Source organism: Tupaia chinensis, unplaced genomic scaffold (assembly GCF_000334495.1).
Source record: "Tupaia chinensis unplaced genomic scaffold, TupChi_1.0 Scaffold000316_1, whole genome shotgun sequence".
Classification (NCBI taxonomy): Eukaryota; Metazoa; Chordata; class Mammalia; order Scandentia; family Tupaiidae; genus Tupaia; species Tupaia belangeri.
In genome coordinates this window covers 6,046,411-6,047,870 of record NW_006159809.1, presented here as the reverse complement: position 1 = coordinate 6,047,870, position 1,460 = coordinate 6,046,411, and the positions used below count along the sequence as shown (strand labels likewise).

General features: G+C 61.2%; 1 protein-coding gene across 1 annotated transcript in view; it reads right to left on the bottom strand.

Annotated features, from left to right (window-relative positions):
• Nucleotides 1-1,460, bottom strand: part of CYP26B1 (cytochrome P450 family 26 subfamily B member 1) — a gene marked incomplete at its 5' end in the record, with an annotated part of 19,999 nt that extends 18,539 nt beyond the window's left edge. Inside the window, one exon of the mRNA XM_027772936.1 lies at nt 1,428-1,460. Coding sequence (XP_027628737.1) covers nt 1,428-1,460 — 33 coding nt within the window. The remainder of the gene's footprint in view (nt 1-1,427) is intronic.

Below are 1,460 nucleotides of genomic sequence, written 5' to 3'. Positions count from 1 at the left end.
GCTCCGTTGAGTTATTTTATTTCCTAAATCCTAGGCCAAAAGCCTAGACCACCGCCGCAGTTAACCCTGTAAGTGTGGTGGCCAGGGAGAGGCTCGGGGGATTTCTTTGCGGGGGCTGGGGGGGCAGAGGGGTAATTCCGATTGGTTGAAGTGGAACCCCACCCCACCGCACCAACTCCAAAACGAGATGGGCCGACTCCCGGACTTGGAAAGACCACAGGACCGAGGAACCTCGCGCCCCCCTCCAACCCCCGCCCTGCTGTCACTGGGCCGAGGCGGAGTGTGTGCGTGTGTGTGTGTGTGTGTGTGTGTGTGTGTGTGTGAACGCGCGCGGATTGCACGCGTCTATTAATTTCAAGCCAAGCTTTTGCACCTCTAAGCCCACACCTTTTGCTACACCTCCCCCAAGCCGGGGTAGTCTGTCTCAGAACAAGCGTGCTTCTTCCCTGAGCCCACTTCAACACCCACCGGACAAACGCGTACTCACACCTCCTGCGGCTACCCCAGGGGCGTCCCTGCCCCGCCCCCCCCCAAAAGAAAAGAAACCTGGAGTGTATCAGATTGCAAAAGCGATTGTCTAGCACTTGACGAGGTTAACTCCAGGTTAATTTCCCCATTACCTACCTGGATCTGGTTCCCGACGCGTTCCACCCCCACCGTCACCAGCAGAGTGGGGCTGTGCGGCGTCTAACAACAGCACACACGCTCTCTCACTACGGATCTCGCACACACCTCTCCTACGTTTCGCTCTCCTGCAAAACTGTCCCCACCCAGTAAGTAAATAGACCCTTTTCCCCGAAAGCCGAGAGACCTCGGTTCTCCGTCTTCTCATTTTCCTAGGGTTACCCTCTTCCTCTTCCACCGCAAAACACACACCCTTGCGCGGACCGCCGACCGGGCCAGTGGTACCTGGCGCAGCCAAGTACGCTGCGGGAACACAGCTCCGGTCTTAAAGGGGAAATCCAAGCTGCCACCGCCCCCTCCTTCTTTCGCGACTTAGTTTTCGGCTCCCAGAGCCACCGCCAGCACTGGTGCCCAGGAAGCTGACTGCCTGGAGCGTCAAGGGGAGGCAAAAGCGGCTAAGGACCCGATACCCCGTCGGACCCGCGCAGTGCTGGGGGCCTCCAGAGGCTCCAGGATCCTGTGCTCGGTCTCCCGCGACCAGATCAAGTCAGCCTAGAGAGCCCGCTCGGGTCGGAAAACCCCTCTGGTGAGACCTCCCAGAACCTGCGCACCTGGCGCCAGTGGTCTCTGAACCGCGCCGCAGGCGGGCAGTGAAGCCGGGTCGGACTAGGCTGAGAGGCGAGAAGGGGCGTGGCGGGGACGGCGCCTTCGGACTCCGGCGCTCGCTGGCCAGCCCGCGGTCGCGTCGGTCCCGCGCTCGCAACTAGCGGACCCCGGAGAGGAGTGAGCAAGCGCGCCCTTACCTGTAGCAACCAGTGGCCGGTCTCTCCGATGAG